General features: G+C 40.4%; 1 protein-coding gene across 3 annotated transcripts in view; it reads right to left on the bottom strand.

The window, feature by feature from the left end:
• chd7 (chromodomain helicase DNA binding protein 7) overlaps window positions 1-24,044 on the bottom strand; it is a 343,180-nt gene that overhangs the window by 6,331 nt on the left and 312,805 nt on the right. For all 3 annotated transcript variants that reach the window (XM_060822645.1, XM_060822642.1, XM_060822647.1), the window contains 6 exons: window positions 22,079-22,287; window positions 20,744-21,496; window positions 17,430-17,590; window positions 15,236-15,460; window positions 12,555-13,001; window positions 6,239-6,463 (listed from right to left, as the gene is read on the bottom strand). In XM_060822645.1, coding sequence (XP_060678628.1) covers window positions 6,239-6,463; window positions 12,555-13,001; window positions 15,236-15,460; window positions 17,430-17,590; window positions 20,744-21,496; window positions 22,079-22,287 — 2,020 coding nt within the window. The remainder of the gene's footprint in view (window positions 1-6,238; window positions 6,464-12,554; window positions 13,002-15,235; window positions 15,461-17,429; window positions 17,591-20,743; window positions 21,497-22,078; window positions 22,288-24,044) is intronic.

Here is a 24,044-nt window from a genome sequence, read left to right as displayed (position 1 = left end):
TATATAACCAAAGAATATGGCAAACCTATTACAGTAAATAGCTATGTTTGAAACTAGATGAATCACAGGGCTTGAGTGAAAAACAACTTCAACTCATTAAATGGAAGCTAACAACATTAAGGGTGCATTAGTTAACTATTACTTGCCACATATGGTGCATGTGTCACAGACTGGAAAATCTAAGGATCAAACTAAACTTCCCAAAAAATTACAGATCCAATGAATAAAAACTGTGGCAAACTGAAATATATAGTATAATCTTACATGAATGCCTCAGTAATTAATCCATGTGATTGTTAGCATGGGTAAGCAACAGCTTTGCAGATTACAGCAAGCCTGGTAGTAACAACAGAATTCTACTTGCACATCTGGTGCAAACTAGTAGTTGAGAATAATATTTTTTTTATGAGTTTTGAGAAGATTTGTAGCTTAGGTTGAGGTTTGGGATGTAAGCTTGCTCAGTGAATTGCAAGATTCGTTTACAGATGTTACGTCACCATACTAGGTATAATCATCAGTGAGGCTTCAGTGAAGCAAAGGTGTTAGTGACCCGCTTTCTATTTATGTGTTTAGGTTTCCTTGTGTTGGTTATAAGATTTCCTATGGTAATGTCAGTTCTGGTGGTAATTTTCTCAGAGGGTGGTAAATGGGGTCCAAGTTGATGCGTTTGTTCAGTGTGTTCTGGATGGAATGTCATGCTTCTAGGAATTCTCGTGTGTGTCTGTTCGGCTTGTCCGAGGATGGATTTGTTGTCCCAGTCAAAGTTGTGTCCTTCCTCATCCGTATGTGAGGATACTAGTGAGTGTGGGTCATGGCTTTTTGTGGCTAGTTGATGTTCATGTATCCTGGTGGCTAGTTTTCTGCCTGTTTGTCCAATGTAGTGCTTGGTACAGTTCTTACAAGGTATTTTGTAAATGACATTCGTTTTGCTTGTTGTCTGTATGGGGTCTTTCAAGTTCATTAGCTGCTGTTTTAGTGTGTTGGTGGGTTTGAGAGCTACCATGATGTCAAATGTCAAAAAACTTCAGAAATCTGAAGAATTAAATAAGACAGACTTCCAATAAAAGTGAAGCCATATGGATCCAAACACACTAACTTCTACAGGTTACCCAAAACTGACAAACCAGGAGCCCTCCTCAGACCCATAGTCTCACTACCTGGAACACCAACTTACAGACTGGCCAAGGAGCTACACCAAAGACTAAAACACTTAGTAGAAGACTCACTCCATTCCATTCACTCCACCCAAGAATTCCTCAAGACGAAAGACACCAAGATAGAAGAGGATGAAATAATGGTCTCCTTTGACATAACAGCCCTAGAGTCACCCATCAACTCCAACCTCACCAAAGAAACACTGACTACACTATTAGAAGAACCAAAGACACATACACCAAACACCACCAACTTCATCACCAAGATCATCATCAAGCTAGTGGATCTATGCCTTACCACCCACATCACTTTCGATAACAAAACCTACAGACAAACCAATGGGACAGCCAGGCGATTTCCAATATCAGGATTCATAACAGAGGCAGTAATGGAGAGACGTGAAAAACAGCTCTGCCAACCATCCAGCCCAAACTTTGGGTCGGCTACGTGAATGACACCTTCGTCATCACTAAACGAAACAAATTAAAGAAAACCTTGAAGACCATCAATAATGCCCTTACTGGCATAAAATTCACTAAAGAGGAGGAAAACAACAACAAACTGCCATTCCTGGATGTCACAGTAAAGCGAACAGCCAATGGGGAAGTTCAAACCAGCGTCTACAGGAAAACAACACATACGGACCAAATACTGAACGACAGAAGTAATCACCCCAACACCCACAAACGAAGCTGCATTAAAACATTATCTCAACAAGCCAACACACACTGCAGCACAGAAGAACTACACAGAGCAGAGGAAAATCACCTATATAGCGCATTCAAAAAAAAGGGTACCCAATTAACACAGTGCACTAATTTCTCAGCAACAAACCCAAATAAGCAGACAAAATGCATCCAGAAAACCTAGCCACTCTCCCCTACAACAAAGACATCTCGGAAATGACTGCCAGACTATTCAGACCTCTTGGCATCATGGTAGCCCACAAGCCCACCAACACACTAAAACAGCAGCTCATGAACTTGAAAGACCCCATACAGGCAACTAGCAAAATTAATGTCATTCACAAAATACCTTGCAAGAACTGTACCAAGCACTACATTGGACAAACAGGCAGAAAACTAGCCACCAGGATACATGAACATCAACTAGCCACAAAAAGACATAATCCACTCTCACTAGTATCCTTACATATAGATGAGGAAGGACACCACTTCGACTGGGACCACACATCCATCCTAGGACAAGCCAAACAGAGCCACGCACGAGAATTCCTAGTAGTATTCCAACTGGAACTCTATCAATTAACACTGACTTTGACCCCATTTACCATGCTGTGAGAGAAAGAATAGGAAATGACATCACCAAGCTAAGGAAAGCTAAACACAAATAGAAAGTGGGTCACTAATACCAGTGCTTCACCGGAGGCTCACTGATGATGTTACCTAGCATGGTGACAAAACGTCTGAAAATGAACCTTCCTGCTCAGCGAGCAAACTTACACTCAGTTTATTTTTCGTTCTTGTACAAAACCTTGGTCAGACTTCATTTGGAATTGTGTTCAGTTTTAGCCTCCACACACAGTAGTGACACTGAGGCTTTGGAGAGATGAAGAACCACAAGATCAGTGGTAAATAAACAGCATGGAAGTCTGAGGCTACAGGACAATATAGACAGGCAGGTCAGGTGGATTGAACAGTGGCAAATGGAGTTAAACCTGGACAAATATAATGCTATGCATTTTAGAAGGCTTCACAAATTAAGGTAGTACACAATACAAGGTAGGACCCCAGGAAGTAGAGAAGATCAGAGGGATGCTGTTGCGCATGTCCACAGATCCTTGAAGGCAAGAGGACAACTGGATCAGGTGGGTTAAGGAGGCATGCAATACTTGCATTTATTAGCTGAGGCATTGAATACAAGAGGAGGGAATTTATCATGGAGTTGTACATAATGTTAGTTATACCATAGTTGGAATAATTTGTGCAGTTCTGGTTGCCACTAAACAGGATGCATGCGATTTCATCAGAGAGAATGCAGAGGAGATTTTTCAGGATGTTGCCTGGGCTGGAGCTATTCAGCTATGAAGAGAGAGAAGCTCAAAGCTTTTACAGTGCGGAAAGAAGCCATTTGGCCCACTGAGTCTGCACTAATCTACTGAAAAGCATCCCAACCCAGATGCAGCCCTCCATCCTATCCCCATAGCCCCACATTTATCATAGAATACCCACCTCCCTGAACACTACAGTGCAATTTAGCATGGCCAATCCACCCTAGCGTGCACATCTTTGGACTGTTGAAGGAAACTGGAGCATCCAGAGGAAACCCACACAGTCACCTGAGGCTGCAATCGAACCTGGGTCTCTGGTGTTGTGAGGCAATGCTAACCACTGAGCCACCACGCTGCTTGTGGTGTCTTCTAGTGTATTTCTGAGAATAACTCTCAAGTAACTCAAGTTAAACGAAAGAACTGCAGAAGCTGGAGATCTGAAACAAAAAAAAAATTGTTGGTGAAACTCAGCCAAACAGCAGCATCTGTGGGGAGAAAGCAGAGTCAATATTTCCAGTCCTGTGACTCTTCAAATCAGCTTACTGCAGTCGCTGCCAGGCCTGCTGAGTTTCACCAACAATTTCTATTTTTGTCTCATATAACCTGTTTGGAATAGTGGCCCTCTTCCAAACAGGAGCAAGTTTCCTCACCTACATGATAGTTAGGATCAGACTTTATGGTTAAACTACAAGTCTCCAACTAGACATGAAAATCTGCAAGCTCATCATATTTCTGATTGCAGTTGTTCATACTATAGGGCGGATGGTTCTAAACACTGTATACTATACTTTTTCTTCCCAATAATTGACAACTCACTGATATGTCAGTTGATTTACTGTGATAACTATTATAGCATCACTTTCCTATAGATAGTATATATGTTTAAAAACGGAGATAGCGGTTCCCTGGGGTGTTTTAGTTTACATGGTGTGTGTCATGTAAAGAAAAGCTTTAAAAGAATTGATGCTGCTTGAAACCTACAAATCAAATATTGTCACAGAAGTTTTTAAAAAAAAGAGATTTGGATTAGGTTTCAGAACTTCCTCTAAATGAATGAAACAAAAAGATAATTACCTATTTCCAGAGATTCTGAATGCTATTCTGAGAATAAGGATAACATATTTCTGTCTAACTTTATTTCCTGTTCTTCAAGAACCCTAAAAACAATATTTCTCCTTAATGGCACCAGTGGTCATAAAAACACAATTAAATACTTTACAAAAGATCGAAGGTAGTAGTGAAAAGTTGTGTGTGGAATCTGAGGACATAGAGGAAGCGTTTAATGAATACTTTTCATTAGTATTCACATGGGAAAAGGGCAATGTTAGTGAGAATACAGAGACACAGGCTACAAGATTAGATGGGATTGAGGTTCTAGCAACTTTGGAAGAGCTGAAAATAGATAAGAACCCGGGTCTGAGTGGGATTTACCTTCGAATTCTCTGGGAAGGAGGAGATTTGGCTTCAAAGTTTATGTCATCATTGTCGACAGGACTACTGCCAGAAGACAGGAGGATAGCAAATGTTGTTCCCTTGTTTAAAAAAGGGATTCGGGACAACCCTTGTAATTATAGGCCAGTGAGCCTTACTTCAGTTGAGGGTAAGTTGTTGCAAAAGGTTATAAGAGATAGGATTTATAATCATCTGGAAAAGATGAATTTGATTAAGGATAATCAGAGTTTGGAAAAGGGTAGGTCGTGCCTCACTAAACTTATTAAGTTCTTTGAGGAGGTGACCAAACAAGTGGATGAGGGTTAAGCGGTTGATGTGATGTTTATGGATTTCAGAAAGGCATTTGGTAAGGTTCCCCACGGTAAGCTAATGAACAAAATACGGGGTTTTGGTATCAAAGGTGATTTAGTGGTTTGGATCAGAAATTAGCTAGCTGAAAGAAGACCGAGGGTGGTGGTTGATGGGAAATATTCATCAGAGTTCAGCTACCAGTGGTGTGCCGCAAGGATCTGTTTTGGGGCCACTGCTGTTTGTCATTTTTATAAATGACCTGGATGTGGGAGTAGAAGGATGGGTTAGTAAATTTGCAGATGACATTAAGGTAGGCAGAGTTGTGAATAGTGCCAAAGGATGTTGCGGGTTACAGAGGGACATAGATAAGATGCAGAGCTGGGCTGAGAAGTGGCAAATGGAGTTTAATCCAGAAAAGTATGATATAGTTCACTTTGGAAGAAATAAAGAGAATGCACAGTATTGGGCTAATGGTAAAATCCTTGGCACTGTAGATGAACAGAGAGATCTTGGTGGCCTGGTTCATAAATCCCTGAAAGTTGCCACCCAGATTGATAGGGCTGTTGAGAAGGCATACGGTGTTGTTGGTTGGGGATTGAGTTTCAGAGCCACAAGGTCATGCTTTAGCTGTACAAGACACTGGTAAGGCCGCACCTGGAGTATTACGTGCAGTTCTGGTCACCGCATTATAGGAAGGATGTGGAACCTTTGGAAAGGGTTCAGAGGAGATTTACTCGGATGTTGCCTGGTATGGAGGGAAGGTCTTATGAGGAAAGACAGGGAACCAAGGCTGTTTTTTGTTGGAGAGGAGGAGGTTGAGAGGTTACTTAATCGAGACATACAAGATAATTGGAGGGATAGATAGGGTGGATAGTGAGAGTCTTTTTCCTCGGATGGTGAAGGCTAACATGAGGTGACATTAGCTTTAAATTGAGGGGTGATAGATTTAGGACAGATATTAGGAAGAGTTTCTTCAGTCAGTAGTCGTGGTGTGGAAGAGCCTGCCTTAAACAGTAGTATACTCACTGACGTTAAGATCATTTAAATGGTCATTGGACATACATATGGATAATAATGGAACCTTGTAGGTTACATGGGCATCAGATTATTTTCACAGGTCAGCGCAACATCGAGGGCTGAAAGGCCTGTACTGTGCTGTAACATTCTATGTTCTTAAAATAAAATACTGAAAACTGGATAAACCTGGAAGCAATCTATAAGCTTGGGAGACCGTCATTTAGAACAAAAGTTGCAAGTGTAAGATGGATGTCAATTTCAATGGTAAATAGATATTATTGTATCGTGTAAATATGTACTTGCTGTACTTACTGGTACATAACTAGGCATGTCTACAGTGTAAGCTGGATGAACTTTTAGCCATTCCACCAAATCCTTATTCTTAGGCGCTTCTTCTCCCACCAGTCTGGTCCCATCTTCTAAATTAATAACAGGGATGTGCACCTCTGGGTCCAATTGACCAGGAGATGGAATGTTTCTTGGTTGTGACGCTGACTGCACGCTCTCATCAAAAGCTTTGGTCAGTTCCGCATCATCCTGAAAACCAAAATGCATTATTAATAAGGCGAACAGTTAATTATTTCCAGATAAATACCAATATCATCAGGAAATCATAGGAAAACCCAAGACATGTACATAAGCAAAGAAAATACTTTCATTCTTATACTTCCATGCACTAATGTCCCATTTTCAGAATGTCAAAGGTATTGTTATCTTATCATTTCTACATGACACATCCAACAAAATATAGGGCTTTAGTTTAGATAAATTCTCAATTCTCTTGTTAACAGTCTTCTCAGGTGAATGGAATTTAGATTCATTTGACTGAGTTTTCCAAGGAAGTAATCTCTCGTGGATTGCTACCCTGCTCCTTTTAATGAGCTGCGAAAAGGGTCCACATTTCAAACAGATTCCAAACAGAGCTCCTTCAGAAATGAAAAGTTGTACTTCTATTCTGACAATTGCCTCAGTGCAGAACTGCTCAGGGAGGACAGATCATGCTCTCTTTTACACAGCACTCTGCTGTGATATCCTGAAATGTAAGCCCGGTATTTCAGACAGCCAATTTAACAGCAGCTGAGAGAGGTTAGAATACTAGGAGGGTAAGGTGCTAGGCGGGCGGGTGGGGAGGTTAGGATGCCAGTAGGATGCTGGGAGGTGGGGAAAGAAGAAGGTCAGCGCATGGAGAAGCTCTGAAGAAGGATCGCTGGACCCGAAATGTTAACTCTAAATTCTCTTCACTAATGCTGCCAGACCTGCTGAAGTATTTTATAGTTACACAGGAGAAGTTCAACTATTTGCTTAACTGTAGCAGAACTCAATTTTCTAATTTAAATGGTTACTTCTGGAGGGTTCCAGGTAGAGAGACTTACCCAGTGGCATCTTTAATTTTCTTTCGGACTATACTATAATGGGGATTTCACAGGGTGCCCACACACAATTCCCATCTGTTTGACAAATACAACCAACTGGCCATCAGAAAATTCAAGCTATTGAATCAATACCATGAATGCTGTTGCATCTGTGCAAATTAAATTACATTGTAATTCAGGACGCTACTGAGCACACCACACTCATGGTATGAGGTGCAAACTCCATCAGAGAAACACATCTAACACAAGCCTAACTTGACAAAACAGAAATGCTTATGTTACTGCACTCCTCCCAACTTGTAGACTAATCATTGCAAATCCTACCCTAAATGTTTGGGAATTTGAATTGTTTCAAAACAAAATCTGGAAGAAAAAAAAAGTAGACCAATAAGTGATAACAAAACTGTCCTAAATCCCAACAACTGGGTCTGAGATGCATGCAATTCAGTGCCATAACAATGTGGCTGATTTTTAGATTAGATTAGATTCCCTACAGTGTGGAAACAGGGCCTTTGGCCCAACAAGTCCACACCGACCCGCCGAAGAGTTACTCACCCAGTCCCATTTCCATCTGACTAATGCACATAAGACGACAGGTAATTTAGCATGCCCTGTGGGAGGAAACCGAAGCACCCAGAGGAAACCCACGCGGACAACGTGCAAACTCCATATGGAGAGTCGCCCGAGACTGGAACAGAATCTGGGTCCCTGGTGCTATGAAGCAGTGGTGCTAACCACTGGTCCACCGTGCTGCCCAAAGTTTTAGCTCCCGTTTATACACTTAGCAGCTCACTTAGCTGTGAGAGAATGCAGTTATTTCTCAGGCAATAAAATGACAGCCTTTCTAGCAACACTGAGATCCCAAAATTAATTTGGAAGACAATGCATTCTTAGTTCACCAGCTAACTCAGTATATGTTTTGTTAGTACTGTTCAAAATAAGAAAGTTAAACAGTCATTCTGCATAGTTTAACAAAAGCTTGCTGACTGTTTTAATACCATCTGAAGTTCAATTTACACGGTTTCAATTTTGTTTGGTTTGTTCCCGCAGTAAACTTTGTTTTGAAATACCACAGAAAACAGGAGGGGGTTGTGTCCAATCCACCATTTCACATGGCGGATACTCCATTTCAAACCCATACACCCACTTTCTCCTTGTACCCTTGACACCTTTAACTTCCAAAAAATATCAATTTCTTTGTTAAATATAAACACAATAGCTTGGCTACCACAGCCTTCTGTGGTAGAGAATACCACTGATTCCCATCTCAGTCTGAAATGGGATTATTCTGATGTCCACAGCCACAAGAAACATCATCCTTGCATCCAGCCCTGTCAGAATTTTAAATGTTTTGATAAGATCTCCTATCATTCATCCAAACTCCAGCAAAGAGGCCAACTCAACCGAATCTATCATGAGGGTTGAGAATTTGGGAGGCAGGGTTAGTACTTTTGCAGGTTACACAGAAATTGGTGCCTTGTCGATTGTGAAGATGATTATCTAAGACTACCGAGGGATCTTAATCAATTGGGCCAATGGGCTGAGAAACAACAGATGGAGTTTAATTTGGATAAATGCAAGATGTTGAATTTTGGTAAAACAAGCAAGGGCAGGTCTTGTACAGTCAATGGTAGGGCTCTGGATAGTGTATTTAACAAAGACCCTGAGGGGTTCAGGTTGATAATTCTTTGAAAGTTGTGTCACAGGTAGACCGGGTGGTTAAGAAGGCATTTAAGCATGCTTACCTTTATTCTGCAGACCACTGAGTATAGGAATTGGGATATCATGTTGAGGTTGTACAGGACATTAATGAGGCCACTTTTGGAGTACAGTGTACAATTCTGGTTACTCTGGTCTAGGAAAAATGTCATTAAATTGGAGGCAGTTCAGAAATGATTTATTAGGATGTTGTTGGGACTGCAGGGTTTGAGTTGAAATGAGAGGATGAATAGATTGGGACTTATTCACTGGAGCAGATGAAGTCGAGGGGGTCACTTTATAGAGGTTTATAAAATCATGAGGGCCATTGATAGGGTGAATAACAAAAGGTCTTTTTCCTAGGGTTGGGGGGAGTTTAAAACCTAGGGGGCGTATTTTTAAGGTGAGGGAGGAAGATTTAAAGGGACCTGAAGGGCAATATTTTGACACAGAGGGTGGTTCATATGTGGAGTGAACTGCCAAAATAAAAAGGTAGATACAGGTACAATTACAACATTTAAAATACATTTGGACAGGTACATGGATAGGAATGATTTGGTGGGATATGGGTCAAAAGCAGGCATGTGAAACAGCTTTATATTGGGTATCTTGGTGGACATGGACGAGTTGAACCGAAGAGTCTGCTTCCCTGCTGTATGACTATGACACTACAACTGAAATGGACTAGCCATATAAATGCTGTGGCTACAAGGGCTAGTCAGAGGTTAGGAATCCTACAATAGCTAATTCTCCTGCTGACTCTCTAAAGTTGATCCCATTCTATCTTCTCTACAAAGCACAAGTCAGGAATATATTGGAATACTCCCCATTAGCCTGTTGGAGCACAGCTCCAATAAGATGATCCCCAGTTATGGAGGGACTGTCTTATAAACAAACACTAAACAAGCTGTGACTTACTCACTGGAGTTCAGACGAGTGAGAGGCAATCTCATTGAAACACAACTTGGTGTCTGATGGGGAAACGCTGAGAGGGTATTTCCTCTTGTGGGAGAGTCTAGGACCAGACAGCACAGTCTCAGAATAAAGGGACACCCATTTAAGACTGAGATGAGGAGGAATTTCTTCTCTCAGGGTTCTCTCTCTTTGGAACTCCTTGCGACAGACAGCTGTGGGGCCAGAGTCCTTGGGTATATGCAAGCCCAAGGTAGATTGATTCCTCCGACTGATTGAAAATCTAAGGTTACAGGGACAAAGCAGGATAGTGAACATGAGAAGTATCAGGTTAGACCCGATCCTATTGAATGGTGGAGCAGACCCAAGGAGGCTGAATGGCCTACTCCTTTTCCTATTTCTAATGGTCTAAATGCTCAAGAAAGTTGACACCTTCCAGGACAAAGTAGATGTGGTACCACATTGGCAAACACACCCTTCATCACCAATGCTCAGTAGCACAGTGTGCACCATCTACAAGATGCCTGGCAGAAATTCATCAAACCTCCTTTAGACACCACCTTCCAAAGCCACGACCATTTCCATCTAGAAGCACAAGGGCAGCAGAACACCAGCACCTGCAGGACCCCCTCCAAGCCACTCACCACCTTGACTCAAATACATTGCCATGCCTTCAGAGTTTCTGGGTCAAGATCCCGAAAACCTCCCCAAAAGCATGGTGGGTCAACCCACAGCACATGGACTGCAGAAAGTCAAAGCAGCTCACCCTCACCTTCTCAAGAGCAACTAGGGACTGGTACACAACCCCTTTATCCAAAAAGCTCCAAAATCTGAAGTTTTGCTGGGACGTTTTTTTTCTCCATAACAAGGTTGTTCTGCGTGTAAACAGTTAACCCAACTCCACACACTCTCTCGAGCCACATCACTCAGGTGTGACATGGGGATGTGGCCCAGCACTGGCAGGCGTCAATTCTGTCTCAGGGCTCGTAGTACTCACAGGTGCGTCCACTGTTTGGTAAGATTTTTAAAATTTCACCATTAAACTGTCACTTATTATGAAATCCGAAAAATTCCAAATTCCGAAAGCCAGCTGGTCTTGAGGGTTTCGGATAAAGGGTTGTGTACCCGTATTGGCAATAAATGCTGGCTCAGCCAGACAGATGGCCACAACCCATAAATGAATTTTTAAAAATTGTAACATGTTTTTTGGCAATTAAGACCACTTATAAAACCATTGCTCAGACTACTGGCTCCTAACAAAACAGGCAAATTGCCTCAAAACCCCACTGCATTTTAAGTATCATAATTGGCAAATTATTGGATGTATTTGGACTTTTATTTTCATATCTCTTGTACTAAGTCTTCCTGGTGCGTCCTTAAGTTAAAGTACGTACAAAGGAATGTCATACAGTTGAGTAGTGAGTCATACTACGCATGTGATAATATTCTTTATGGACTGGAGTGCACACTCTTGTTAACTGGGTCCAGTCATGCTCCACCACAAATATCTGCAGCTAAACTAAGATTGCACTGCTGTACAAGATTGAGGAAGCACCAAAATATAAAAAGGTGTTTTTTTTCAAAAGAGACTTTAAATCAAAGTACTCTTGAAAAACAAGTTTTTTTTTCATTTTCCTGAACTGTTAAAATCCAAAATCATATAGACTGCTGAGAGAATGCAGTGTGGTTTACAATTTATTATAAAAAAATGATCTAATCTAGTTTCATTGCCAATCTAGCACTGACTCCTCAATCACGCACTACTATTCTCTAATAATTTAGCCTCATATTGTGATATTCTCAAAAGTATTCAAAACATTACTCAAAGAATCCAGAACACTGTCACACCTGATCAGAAAATACCCTTACGTTTAGTATCTTTTTTATTTCAGCAATCTAACATTGCTGCACACGAGAGCACAGGGATTTAGAAAATATCGTATGATATATTCAGCAGTCTGTTTACAAATAATGCAAACATTCTGGCTTGTACAATATACAATTAAGTACTGTAGAGTGCACCAATTAATTGGAAAGTGAAAAAAATAAATAAATTACAAAGGATGATGGTAGAATATTAAAGTTTTTAGTCACTTCCTTTTCAGCTGCCTGATATGAGTATCACTACTACGTTGACAGTGCTGTGATGTGCAGTAGAACTGATACTGTTTGTTAACCTTCCTCTCCCCCTCAGCTATTATTCAAGTGCTCTTTGAAAAGCAACACTCCAAAGATTTGTTTTAGTGTATGCCCATTTCCCTTCCACAAGCTTTGCCATTGCAAAACTCATAAGAATGAAAATACTGTGCAATCCTAAAAACCCATTAAAACAAAAAAGGCAAATCAGATTTCATTGCTGAAAAGCAGTTATACTCCAGATGATGAGGTGTATAGATATTATTTAAAAAAAGCAAATCTTTTAAAGCCACCCGAACATGCAGCAGATGCCAAAACATTAAGTACATTTAAGGAGGAAACCGGTTTTTAAATAGAAACAGATTGAAGGGTTATGGAGAGCAGGCAGCAAAGTGGAGTTGAGGCTGAGATGGGATCAGCCATGAGTATAGCCAATGGAGGAGCAGATCGAGGGGTTGAATGGCCACCTCCTGCTCCCAGCTTTTATGTTACATTAAATTGTTACTTACAGCACTTAATGATGTCCGTTTGTTATTCATAAATAGAAGATCAAGTCCCTCAACATTTTTCCTTCTTCCTCTTCTCCTTTTTATTGGCATTTCCCCATCAACTAATGAACCATTTATCATAAGTCCAGTTGGTGCTCGTGAAAGGCCAGCTTGCAGCATTTCAATGTGGGCTTTATAGGCATCAGATACTGGCACAGAGGCATTCGGCAAAACATACTTGGAATTAACAGCAAGGTTACTGACTGAGGTAGAACTTTTGGCCTCTCTGGAGGCTTTTGATAAGTCCACAGCTCTCTCCTGTCCACTATCCGAGGCTGCTTGAGACTCGCGAAGCTGAGCTACCATCTCCATTAGGTTTCTTCTCCTCGCAGCTCGCTCAGCTTCTATTTCAATCTTCTTACGCCGTCTCCTACGTTGCCTTGGAACTGACAGGTTCAATGCATCATCCTGCAGTGGGGGAGAAATACATTAGTTTTGGATTCTACAAACAAAACTCTTGCCATTCAATGCAGATTTGTCTCTGTCACTTTAAGTTAATAAGTCCAAGAAAATATTTGCAAGGAAAACTTTTAGCAACAAACCTCCTCTTTCGGAAAGGATGAATGGGAGCAAAGAATCTTGACACCAAACTGCACGTGGAAGTAGTACAATCTAACATTTACAACAGAGAACAATGGGATCTTTCTACTTTCAAGTCATTAAATTGGCATCCTCATAACACAACCATCACTGTCCCTCAATAAAGCATGCTAGAGTGATAACATAAACACAGGAATTGAAAGAAATAAATGACTTTAGAGCCAATAAAGCCATTCTTTCCCAAATTGCCCAAATCTATAGTTGAGTTATTGCTTTTGCTCTGCTTCTTGCATTGCTTTCTGTTCATGACCAAAAGGACCTGGGGGCTTTGGAGCTGATACAGAAATGTTACCAGGAACTTTGCCTGGTTTGGAAGATATTAGCCATGAGGAGAGACTGGACAACCCAGTGTTTTTTTTACTTGAATAATGAAGGATGAGAGGTGACCTGATAGAAGTTTTGAAAATTATGAGAAGCATGGATAGTGTGAATAGTCAGTGTCTTTTTCCAGGGTAGCAATGTCACACAGTAGGTATAGTGTAAAAAGGTAGGTTTAAAGGAGATGATGAGAGGTGAGTCTTTTACAAAGAGGATTGTGCACTGGAGGGGGAGATGGATACATTAGTAACATTTAAAAGGTACCTTGACAGATAAGTGAATAGGTGGGAATAGAGGAATGTGGATCAATACAGGTAAAAGGTTTCAATTTAGAAAGGCACCATATGACAGTGCATTATGGGGTGAAGAGTCTGTTCTTGTGCTATGCTGTTCTTTGGTAATTTTGTGTTGACACTTAAATCATGTCTTCATTTGCACTGGGAACACTAAGATTTGTGCAAACCACCAGGAGGAGTGCTGGAACAATTTTGTTTGGTCTGCCTTAGCTCCCGAGGTTTCAGCAAACAGAAACGGCAATGCCCTAATTCTGGGCTTGGCAATTATCATAAACATTACTTTAGGGAATAATAATAAAATACATCATTTAAAATCAAGTACTTCAAAATGGGGACTGAAATACACATGCATGTTCTGGCCCAATTATTCCTGTCCTCTAACCTTGTACATTGAAGATGGTACCTGATTTTGTCCACACAGCTAACATCATGGGAGACAGTCTAGAATTTAGCATGAACATGCAAAATGCTGTAACATCCGTTTTGCATAAAATGTTTAAAAATGCCAAAACTCAATGTTAACTTCTCAAAAGGGTACTAAATGTACATTTTGTACTTTCTTTAGACATGAATGTGTAAAACTGCTAAGAACGGAACACAAATTATTTGAGTTGTTCAAAAGCAACAGGACAGTAGATTTTTTCCCTTAGTTTACAAAGTTCCCATTAACAAGAAGGAATTTTTTGCCCACTTCTGAACATTATGAAGTTTGTGCTTAGGATGATGAGTAAATGATAGCACTGGAGAACTGGGGAAGCAGTGGCATAGTAATATCACTGGATCAGTAATCTATAAACTGAGAGCAATGCTCTGGGGACACGGATTGTCATACAATGACAGATGGTGAAATTTGTGGCGATGTACTCACTGTCTATCATCATAAAAATCTGGTTCACTCATACCCTTTAAAGCAGGAAATCTGCCATCCTTACCTGGTCTGACCTACATATGACACCAAAGCACTAGCAGTTAACTCTTAACTGCCCTTTGGATATTTAGGGACGGGCAATAAATGGCAGCCCTAGTGCAGGGACATCCGCATCCCAAAGAATGAATAAAACAAACTCCAAGTTTCAAACCTTTCAGGTCATGAATTAGTTGGGGTCTGATACGCTACTAATGCTCGGACATTAATAAATAAAAATTACAACACAATCATTGATCTGTTCAACTGACTGATTACTGTACTGTCAATGATTGGTTTGTGCTCCAGGATTTAATGTTCAAATTGGTCATTCTTCCCCCTTCACTATTTTGTTTAGATTGGACCAAAATAGGGCACAGAACAAGTAAAACACTTTAGTGTCAGACTGCATTATTGTGTAAATTGAGTGCGACATCACTTCCCTGCTCAATATCACCCTAGGTTTGTTCTTCATTTATTTCAAACATATTCTATACAGTGTAACAGGAATATTAAATACCTACCCTTGATACCTGAGGAGAACCAGCTATATCTTCACAGGCACTGAAGCTCCCTTGACCTACCATGGAGAGTTCAGTGAAACTCCTCCTTGGCAGAGGGCTTTCCACTGATGTGGGTGTGTAGTTGATCATACCATGAAAATCAAATGGTTGACGCCTATTTATAGGCCACTTTCCCTTGACCACTGCCTCACAAATATTGTCCAAGCGATTAATCATTACACGATCCTGGAATGCAAAGAGATGATTCTTCAAACAGATACACTTGGAACAGCGCTGCCATCAGGATTTTGGTGCAGTTACACTGAAATCAGGGTTCTGCCCATCCTGCTTCAGTGAAGCAGAACAAGTACTTGGACTGTAAACAACACCTGAAACAACTATAGATTTTTCCCACAAAATTTGCGTTTGCTTGTTTTGGGGGGTGGGGTGGGGGACAGAAAAAGTTTTATGCTGCATAAACACCACAATAAGCTTATCCAAAGGCAGGCTGAGTAATACCTGTAGTGCAGCAATTGGGCATTCAGGAAAGATTTAACAGGATGATCCTGCATGATGAACCCATGACTTTGAAGTGGTTATGGGTAATGAGAGTCCAAGGGATTCCATATTAAACAAACAGAGAAACTGAAACTTGCATGGAAAAAAAATCAATGAAAACTCTGAAGAATCTGATGATCAATTAGCTGTTAAAAAACAAAGACTACTCATTAATGCACTTGCATTGCTGTTGGACATAGCCTCATAGGAGTCAATATTTTCTAATTTCTAATTCCCCCTCCCGTTAACAAATTTAACAGATTAGTTGACATTTATATAGAGAGAGAGCAGGAGAGATTAGCTATATAATTGGGCTAACAAATTACAGTTAAAACTAGTAAGCATAAATTACAGAATGTATGAAGCATTTAACAATTGGAACTGAAGCAGCACAGGGAGAGTCAAAGTAACCAGGTGATGATAATAAGGTCACTCATAACATCTACATAGTAAATAAATGCTGAGATATGCAGCTGGAATAGCAGAATATATCTCTAAGTACTGTGTTAAGTGTTTACAATAGACTACTCATTAACAAAGAATATCATGTTCAATTCTGGTTAGCGGCACAAAAGGATAAGATTTGAATTATTAGACAAGCTCAAGCCTGGCATTTATTAGGGAAGCATTAACCAGTAATAAAATGATATGTTTTAAATGTTAAATCATGTTGCTAGATAAAATATCCTACAAAGTTTGAAAAGTTCATTAGTGCGTATAAATGAAATTTCGTGAAAGTATAACAGTTATTAAATCTTGAAAGACAACTACATCTTCGGAATAATTTACCGGGTGGAGTAGGCAAAATCACAGGGATGCTGAAAAAACAGATGGATGACAGGCTATTTTATTATTGTTAGGCTTTAATAAGCAAAATGACATTTTATGGTAAGTAACTTAATTCATCACTTTAAGGACTTGCATTTCAAGAAGCAGATCAGTTTAAGTCTGCTTTTCCTTCTGACATATTTGAATCTTAGACTGGAATCCAGCCTTGTAAACAAACTTTGAAAGAACTTAAAACATAGGAAATGAATGTCATGTCACCATCAGACTTTGAGACTAGGTAAAAGCAAAATTGGAATACATTTTATCGTATTTACCAAACAAGAGATAAGGAATCATTACGTTTTTAGAAACCAATTGCAGATGTCCATAGATATATATTTTTAAACAACCTGTGAGAATTTGAAGAATCTAAATTCAGGTTCTCTGAACTCGAATAAAGGCTAAAAACCTTGCACTGGACTGCAAGAAAACAATTGGATGCTTATCTAATGAAACTAGGAGCATGCAATCATAGTACTTTGACAGGATGCAAGTTTATACCTGCTAGTCACTACATATCGAAGTCCTGCTTTCATTTGTGTATGGGAGACCAGGTGCGACCCTAGCTAAATATGGTTGGTAGATGGGGTTTAGGGTTGCAGAACAAAAATAAATTGTGAATAATCAAATTAATTGGATCACACCAATGTTACAGTAAACAGACTCGGGGCAGGCTTCCTGTCTTTAAGCTGCAGCAATCAAAAACCAAAAAAAAGACAGAGCAGATGGTAGGAGGGCAAAATTAATCAAATAAATTTCATTCAAAAGTTGTTTGCTTTAGCACAACACAGCATTGAATTATATATTGCAAGTTTAAAGCTGGACAAACCTTCGGCCAGAAGGAAAAGGAATATGTTCTTTCATGAAGAAGCTGAGCTACTGTGGGTTCACTATCTTCCATGAGGAAGCCATCGCGAGTTTCATCCCGGGCAGTGCTTAGAGAGGCGTTACTTTCTTCATCAAATTGTTTGCTTTGGGTAGCAGTGCCAGCTGAGAAGAAAATCATGCAGTTTGAATACAATATCATCACCAATATCCTGCCACTAAATGAAATTTGAATCATGAGTGAGCTCATGTCCTTGCACTCAGTTTTGACAGCAAAAATAGTACCAGATCTAATTTAAGTATTTTTACAGCATTACCTGCCTATTTTATACAGGTATATTTTTACAAAAAGAATGTTGTACTAACAGCAGTCACCAAGACATGTATAAAGGTACCACATATGGGCTATTGTGGTATAAGTTGTCAACTACAAATTGCGTTTTTATTTTGAGTAGCACTTGTCAAACAGTCTCACATCGCCCTTCAGCCATCTTTGTGAAATGCTACAGAATTGTGTAAGCACTCCCACAGTACCAGTACTAAGAGGTCCATGCTTTTGATCCAGTAACAGAAAAAAAATGACAATATGCTTTAAGTCAGACTAATCAGTGTTCTTGAATAGATTAGATTAGATTCCCTACAGTGTGGAAACAGGCCCTCCAAGGAGCAACCCACTCAGACCCATTCCCCTACATCTGGGCAACTTAGCATGGCCAATTCATCTGCGCATCTTTGGACTGTGGGAGGAAACCGGAGGACCCCCCCCGGAGGAAACCCACACAGACACGGGGAGAATGTGCAAAGCCCACACAGACAGTTGCCCGAGACAGGAATTGAACCTGGGTCCCTGGTGCTGTGAGGCAGCAGTGCTAACCACTGAGCCACCGTGCTGCCCCTTGGAAGGGAATTTGCAGGTGTTGGTATTTCAGTGAGCCTGTTGCCCTTGCGTTAAATGGTAGAGGGCGCAGATTGGAAAGTGATCTCAAAAGGAGACTTGTTGAGTTTGTTGTTAGGCATTTTGCAAACAGTATAGACTGCTGTCATAGTGTGCCAATAATGGATGGGTGACCATTAAATCAACAGCTGAACTGGGAGTGTTGTTGGGGTTATACTCACTGAGGTCAGTGAGGAGAATTGCCTCACATCCCTAACCTGCATCTTGTGGATGGTGTACATACTACAGTACAGGGAGTCAGGAGCTGAGTCAATGACCATAGAATTTTTAACATTGACATGCTCCTGGAACCACAGCACTTATGTTACTGATCCAATTAAATTTCTGATCAAAGCAGTGATGTGAGTATTTAGTAATGGTAATACCATTAAATGTCAAGGGGAACTTATCAGATTCTCTCTCAATGGTATGCATTTGTGAGACAAACATTACTTGCCATTTATCAACCCAAACGATGCCCAGTCCTTGCTGCACATGGGCACAGATTGCTTCATCTCTAAATGAAACAGAACATTGATAACTCAGTGTTGAATGATAGATTAGTGAAGGAGTTGAAGGTATTCAGACCTTGACAGGACCTGGAAGAGAGGGTTCACATGCTTTAGGGGGAAATGGACATATTGGACAATTTGAAGCAGACAGCTATTCTTGGGGGTGTGACAGGACAACCCCAAGAATGATGTGTGGGACATAATACTCTCAGAATCATACCTTACACACATCAGGTTCTTAGTTGACTAGTCTTTTGGCACAGGTTTCCAAGTATTAGTAAGAGGTCCAACAAGGTTATGTGTGTCACTGACAGGCAGTGCCTTGTTCAATGCTAGGTAGTTTTATTGGACATGAAAGCAGTTAGATAGAGTGGAGACATTGCTGTGGATCTGGAGCCACAGGTTGGCAAGATCAGGTGAGACAGATATTCCTTCTCTAAAGCTCGTATGTGAATCAGATGTGGTAGATATGGTCACCATAAGGCTGGCTTTCAACTCCAGATGTAGTATTTGATTTTATCCCATGCTAATCCCACATCCCTTGGTCTAAAAAGGAATCAGAATCTACCAATCTTGGTCTTGAACTGAATTAATAATAGCTTCCTCAGCACTCCTTGATGAAATTCTCAACTTTTTGTGAGATCGCTTCATTCTTTTAAACTCCAGAGATACAGATTCAGCCTCTTCAATCACTCCTTAACCCAGGATTCCAGATATCCCTCTTGTTAGCACTGCTGCACTCTCTCAATGGCAACTATATCCTTCCCAAGGCAAGGGGAGCAGACTGTACACAATACTCCCAGTGCAGTTTTCCAATATTCTTTACAAAGAAGGAAGTCTCTTTTTCTCCGATACTTAACTCCTTATGTTAAAGGCTAATTCTCTGCTTGCCCTTAGAATTGCTTGCTTCATTGGCATGCTAGCTTTCAGTGACATGTAGTCAAAGACATTAACAGTTTCCAAACCCTCATCATTTAAGAAATGCTTTTACCATTATTCCCCCTTTTGCTTTTGCATTTGGGAACCGCTGTCCAGTGAGGTTCGCAAAGATAAGCTCTTGCTGTTTGTGGCTTATAGAAACATCTTAGACTTGAATGTTGGAGGACAGATCAGTAAGTTTGCAGATGAAACAAATATTGGTGGGGTAGTAAATAGTGAGACTGAAACTACAAGAGAATATAGATGGGATGGTCAGAAGGTTGATCAGTGACCAATGAAATTCAACCTGGATACATGTGAGGGGATGCAATTGTAATACAAGGTAAGGAATACATGATGAACAGTAGGACACTGGGAGGTACTGAGGGTCAGGGGGACCTTGGTGAGCATGCCCACTGGGCCCTTATGGCAGCAGGGCAGGCAGATAAAGTGGTTAAAAAGTCATATGGTATACTTGTCTTTATTAACCGAGGCATAGAGTCTAACAGAGGGAGACTGAGTATCCATTCTCTCTCTGCCCTTCAATTTTGTAAACTTTTATCAGGTCATTCCCTTACATACAAGTGAAAATAAACCAAATTTATCCAATTTCTCCTTGTGGGTAATATCCTTGAAACCAGGCAACATCCTGGTAAACGGTTTCTGTACCCTCTTCAAAGTCTCCACATCGTTCAGGTAGTGTGGCAACCAGAACTGTTGTCAATATCCCAAATGAGGCTGAACTCGAAGGTCACACAGCTGCAACATAACTCACCAATTTTTATACTCTATGCCCCAATCAATTAAGACAAGCATGTCATACACCTTCTTGACCACCTTATCTACTTGTTTTGCCATTTTCAGGGAATTGTTTTAGAAAGTAAATTGTTAGTTAGGAATACAAATTTAACAGAATTCAAGAAAGAATTAGATGGCACTTTTTATATGTGGTACCTTCAGGTTGGGATGATGCTTCCGATTTATCATCATCGTCATCATCCTCGTCATCGTCATCTTCTTCTGACCCTTTCTCAAATTGTAATTTAGGTCTCAGTTCCTTATCTTCAGGGTCAGGAAGCAATCCAGTGGCTATGATTAAAGTTTTTTCAGTATCATGTTCAATCTTCACAGACAATGGACCCAAGGGGTCTTGACATTCTGAATCAACATGTACGTTCTCATCACAATTAACTTTCCCATCTTCCTTAAGAGGGACTGTGCTCTGATCTTCTTGAGGTGGTGGGGTGGTAGGACACTCTAGCCCACCTTCAGCTTTGCTATGATCATTGTCAGTCTGTTCTGTACTTTTTTCTTCCTGAACTGGTGTGGATGTGACAACAGAAGGCATTTGGCTCAGACAGGCACCTGGTTGGTTTTGAAAAGGCGTACTACTCCGCTGGCTAGCTCCTTTGTTTTGAGCAAAGTTTTTATGAGCCTCAAGGAAAGAAAGCTCAGAGTCATTTAGAATATGGTAGTCTGTCCGACTGACTCCATGCTTTGCAGCACCGATCAATAAGTCTTTGTCATGTTTGCCGCACTCCCACCATTCAGGCAGATCCATGCTTGGCTGGCACAACTTGAGTCGTTGATCGAGCTGAGCATGAAGCAAAACCTGCTCTCGAACTTTCCGGAGAAGTTCTATTCGATACAAGGTTCTAGAAGCACGTTCTTCTGTAATTGGCTCGATGAAAATGCTGGCATCAAGCTCTTCGTAATAAAAACAAAATACTTTCATAAATATGGGAATCAAAATTGACTTAAGTTCCTTTAATTTGGTGCTTGCTAAATGTTGCAATTTAGGCTGGTGTACAGTACAGAGAAAGTGAGGACTGCAGATGCTGGATATCAGAGTGGAAGAGCGTGGAGCTGGCAAAGCACAGAGGTCAGGCAGCATCTGAGAAGCCCTTCATCAGGAATGGAGGGGTGGTCCAAGGGGGCTGAGAGATACATGGAAGGGGGGGTTGGGTGGAGGGAAAGGCAGCTGGGAATGTAATCAGAAGATGAAGGTGGGGGGGGGGTGAAGGTGATAGGTTGGAGAAGAGGGTGAAGTGGATAGGTGAAAAGGAAGATGGGCAGGTAGGACAGTTCAAGAGGGCTATGCCGAGTTGAAGGGTTGGATCTGGGTTTCTCAGCTGTGCTTTTCCAGCACCACACTCTTCGAGTCTGATGTATATTTTGGATCATATTTATGGCAATTGTTGCAGCTGCATTCCCCCCTCCCACTCCGAATCCAAACTGATGACTTCTTAAGTCTATCACCTGGTTTGGCTCCACATTTTAAAGTCTTACCTTCACCTGGATTGGGAGGCATACGGCACACTTTTCTGCACATAGCCACAAAACAACTGAAGTATTTTTCCAAACTGTCGTCAGACTTTTTATCCAGTCTAGCAAAGGCACGGAACTGATTCCAGTCAAATTGCTTCTTTGTGGGATCAAAAACTACACCAAAGGTTGACACAACACGATAGAAGTCTGCTTCTTCTCTCCTGGTCCATCTGTAATTTAAAAATGCGTTTAAGAAAGTTATTTTAAACACTGAAGGCCTGTAGCTCTTCACTAATCATATGAACACCTAACTATAAAACTGTCAGCATGTTGGGCAATTCCAGTGATTTAGGTTTGCGACAGCCATGATCCCACAAGTGTATTGCTCTGCTATTTCTGAGTTACTCAAATACAAAAAACATAAAACAAATCTCAAATGTGCCAATAAAACCCTCCAGCACTCAAATATTTGCCAGAAAACACCCATATAAGATGAGGTAAAGATTGAACAATCTCTTTTTAATTATCAGTGCTCCAGAAGTTACACTTCAACGTAGAAGTTAATGGATTTCTATTTAAAACACACAGAAATTCTGGATCACTGATTCTAAGTTGTGATTTTCAAAAACAGTATGTTTTTGGTTCTTAATACATAAACTCAGGCTATCTTATGCAAGTACAATTTGAAATAGGCAGCAGTAAGAGACAAGATGAGAAAAATAAAACCATTTTCTTCAGTCCAAAGAAACAATGGAGGGTTCATCAATTGACGATAAACTGCCTTACAAAAATAGGAAACATGCTTGTTTTGTATAATACTTTGAAAAGATCGTCAGAAATACAACTAGACAATAATGATGTGCAAGCAGAGGCCTAGCTATTAAAGAAATGCTGAAATATTTGATGTAAACAGTGAGCTCTGAGAAAGCACTTCAAAAGGGGACGAAGATGGAAAAATAAAGGGGATCAGAGAGGGAGCTACAAATTGGGTTTTCTAGACTGCTGAAAGCATGTCTGCCAAACATGAGGTGGTGAAAGTGAGGGAACAAATAAGACACCAAAGTCAGAGCAGCTGTAATGAGATCATAGGTGTAGAGGATCAGAGGAAGGAATAGGCCAGATATTTCAAAAATAATGAGAATTTTATATTGAAGTTGCTGATGAACACGACTTGGCAACAAAGTATTATAACACTAGTGTAGAGACAACAAATGCACAGATTTCAGTTTCAGCGGCAATTGAGCTGAGAGCAGGACAAAGGTAGCGAGTATTACAGATATTCATATTTGGGTGTGCTAGCTAATCAGCCTTCTTTAAACACTATCAACACTGTTTAACACTGATCCTTTACTTTATTCATACAAGCAACTACGTTTTTGCAAACAATAGAAAATATGCCTCAAAGTACATAGTCATATGGGAAACAGGTATTCACAAGATAGGCATTACATAAAAGTGCAAGTTTGTGTTAAAAAAGTGGAATACTCGTACGGTTGAGAAATAATCATATTTTGTCATTGAATGACAAATATTATCAAAAATATTCTGATTCATTAAAGTAGAACCCATACATAAATTAGCCCCGACTGTAACCTGGTCCTGGGGTCAGTGGAACAAGTTTCAGGCTTGTGCTGATTAATGGTAATGAGAGCTCCTTAGCTCTCAATGACATTGTTCCTAAATAATTAAGGTTTAAAGAATATGCTTTATGAACTCACACATAGCAACAGATAAAAGAACAAAGCTCTGTACTTATAGTTGGTGGGTTTAACAGTGTAAACCAAGGGCTTCTGTCAATACAAGAGGTCTTCAGTAACTGAAAGTCAGTCAACATTTGACTGCAGAAACTTTAATCCAGAATTCATTCTGATGCTAAACTAGTATGATAAAGTTGATAACTATGAGCCCAGTTTCTGAATTGAGTTGCTTTCATAAATACTCTAGTTAATGGAAGCTGTTTTGAATACCATTGTATAAGATTCAGTCA

This window comes from Hemiscyllium ocellatum, chromosome 4 (assembly GCF_020745735.1).
Source record: "Hemiscyllium ocellatum isolate sHemOce1 chromosome 4, sHemOce1.pat.X.cur, whole genome shotgun sequence".
Classification (NCBI taxonomy): domain Eukaryota; kingdom Metazoa; phylum Chordata; class Chondrichthyes; order Orectolobiformes; family Hemiscylliidae; genus Hemiscyllium; species Hemiscyllium ocellatum.
The sequence above is the reverse complement of the archived record's forward strand: the minus strand, read 5'-3'. Positions and strand labels throughout refer to the sequence as shown.